This window comes from Brassica napus, chromosome A8 (genome assembly GCF_020379485.1).
Source record: "Brassica napus cultivar Da-Ae chromosome A8, Da-Ae, whole genome shotgun sequence".
NCBI lineage: Eukaryota > Viridiplantae > Streptophyta > Magnoliopsida > Brassicales > Brassicaceae > Brassica > Brassica napus.
Genome location: NC_063441.1, coordinates 11,408,050 through 11,410,602, shown reverse-complemented (window position 1 = coordinate 11,410,602; position 2,553 = coordinate 11,408,050). Strand labels below are relative to the sequence as shown.

Genomic DNA, 2,553 nt, shown 5'->3' with positions numbered 1-2,553 from the left:
TTTCTAACTTTCCGTCCGTAAGACAGACCGACCCTAGTATTATATGGACAAACCCAGTTTTATCAAGAAATAACTAAAAAACAGTGAATGAAAAAAACGATATGGGGGGGCAAGATAATTATGATGATAGGGGGAAATATTTAATTTCCTTAACAATTTACATTACATGTATTTTATGAGGGCAGCTGCCACCTATCAGGACCGGCACTAGAAAGTCTCTCTCCTCTTCTCCGTTCTCTCACTACGACCTTTCACGGAGAAGGAGATGAGACTTTCGATTTTTGTTTCTGTATTATAATCTTCGATCAAGTGATCGATTTCATGTTCGCTAGGCGATTAGACTTTCGTTAGGCGACTTTTGTTGTGTTTGTTCAAATCAAATCAGTTTTGTTCTTCAAATCTCTTTCTTATTTCTGATTTGGTTTGAATCAATAAAGATCCGATCTTGTTTTGATCGGTGATTTCAATCTCCCCCTTCGCAAACTACTTCAAATCCCGTTTAGTTTATAGTCTGATTTTCTTCTCCCAAAGATTATCCCCATATACTTTGTTTATAGGAGTCAATCTTTACTCTCACTCTGATGTGAGCCATGATTGGCGATTGGGTAAAGTTTCCTTGCTACAAGGTATTATGAGTTATTGGATTTATCTCGAGTGATTTCTCGGAGGCTTAGTTGAATCGGCATCTTGAAGATGGTCCGATAAAAGTCTTTCCCTGAATCAAATTTCGAGTCTTTCCCAGAACTTATAAATCGGCGATGCAGAAGTCAGGCTATAAACAATGGTTTGGGCGGAGGATTGGAGAAAGATGGGATCGGGAAGTGATGGAAAAGACAAAGATGCATCCATCTTCGCGGAGGAGCCCAGGCGGCGGAAAGCTTACGGTCATCGGAGAATACACCTTTGTGCATGAGGGACACATGTTAAAACACGCGTTGTAACATGCCCTAAAGGATGGACGCGTAGTTATGATGATAATGATGGCCGAAAACTTTGCTGAATTGGATATGGGCCTTTTAATTTAACTTGTAAATGGTATCTTTGTTTGGGCTTTAATGTAAACCTGATTCATGTATCTTTAGCCTGAGGGCTTATGAAATGAAATCAGAGTTGACAAAAAAAAAATGAGGGCAGCTGCCTCCTCCACCGTTAACGTGCGTCCGCACCTGGTTCTTTATATGCATGCAAAAGTTCTCTTTTATACAAAATGGTGAGAAGAAACGGCAGACACTTCTGTTCCTTTTGCTAATTCGCATTTGATCATCTATAAGTAATAAATCAAATATTAACACACTAATTTTTTCGTAAACAAAACACAAGATATATCAGGTCTAGTTATGATACAAAGTACAGAGGTAACACGCAACTATTTAATTATTCGTTTGATCCTTATTTATGCATTAAGATTGTAGTATACATATGTGGTGCCAACCATAGTAATTTTCTTTTGTCTTTTTTCCAGTCTTATAATGTATCTATGCTTGTGTTAAGATGAACAAGAAATGCTTATTATTTTAGCGGTGTTGGCTCCTCTCTCTACGACCTGGAGAAGCTCCACCATTTCCACCGCCTGATCCACCCCCTTCACTTGCGTGTCCAGTCCCACTTCCATGGCCAGAACCACCGCCTGTGGCTCCTCCTCCTCCTGAGCCAAACCCAAACCCAGTTCCTGAACCAGACCCTGAACCAAACCCAAATCCGGTCCCCTTTCCTTTTCCATCCGGTGTCGAACCAGAACCAGAACCATAACCATAACCACCTTCTGGGGTTGATCCCCATCCCCAATCATATCCCCAATTAGGTCCATGAGCCGAACCGGTTGCACCGCTGGATCCTCCGGTGGGATCACTACTCGGGCTGGCCGCAGAATGAGTAGGGCTTTCAGACTCTCCTCCTCCATAGACAAATGAGAAGGCTAATAGTAGAGACATTAGAGAAAATGTGAGAAACTCGCCTTTCATTTTCCTTTTGATATATTTGTTTCAACTCTCTTTCCTTATGGTCTCACTAGGTTCAAGACTTTATATAACCACCCTCTCACACGACATAGACACGTATTACTGTTATTATGTGATGAGAAAATCTAGATAATAATATAAAAAAACTATATAAGAAAAAGGAGAGCCAGTAAGTGATACCCGTGAGTCCGTGACAAGTCTCTCTTTTAGGCATGTGAGAATCCAATTTTAGGGTTATAATTAGAATGTCGGTCTCTCGTGATATCTTTTTTTAAGGCTTCTATAGTAATGAGTCACACCACTCATGATTTGTGCTAGTAGTCCACTAACTCTTTGGACATTGCTTTCTTTCTTTACTTAGTTGGGTTAAAACTTAAATCATTTTCGTATAATCCTCAAATTTATAATATGTAATAAATCCTAAGAAATGCTATAACCTAGCTTTTGTAAATGGTTCCGTGAGTTACTGCAATATTGTACCTTTTCAGAAAAGGCTTTTCATGCCTCTATTGTGTGAGAAGTTTCTGGCTTTATTTCAGAATGTTTTATCTGGTTTTATGGTATGTGTCTTACTCTCCCATACTTGTATGTGTAC

General features: G+C 39.6%; 1 protein-coding gene across 1 annotated transcript; it reads right to left on the bottom strand.

Annotated features, from left to right (window-relative positions):
- Window positions 1-1,367: 1,367 nt before the first annotated feature.
- On the bottom strand, window positions 1,368-2,045 carry LOC106360865. The gene has a single exon (XM_013800535.3). The coding sequence runs from the start codon at window positions 1,898-1,900 to the stop codon at window positions 1,487-1,489; it is 414 nt and encodes a 137-aa protein (XP_013655989.2). The 5' UTR covers window positions 1,901-2,045; the 3' UTR covers window positions 1,368-1,486.
- Between the last annotated feature and the right edge of the window lie 508 nt (window positions 2,046-2,553).

Excerpts from the sequence above, each read along its gene's own strand:
- LOC106360865 (XM_013800535.3), bottom strand. The coding sequence starts at position 1,900 with ATGGAGGAGGAGAGTCTGAAAGCCCTACTCATTCTGCGGCCAGCCCGA.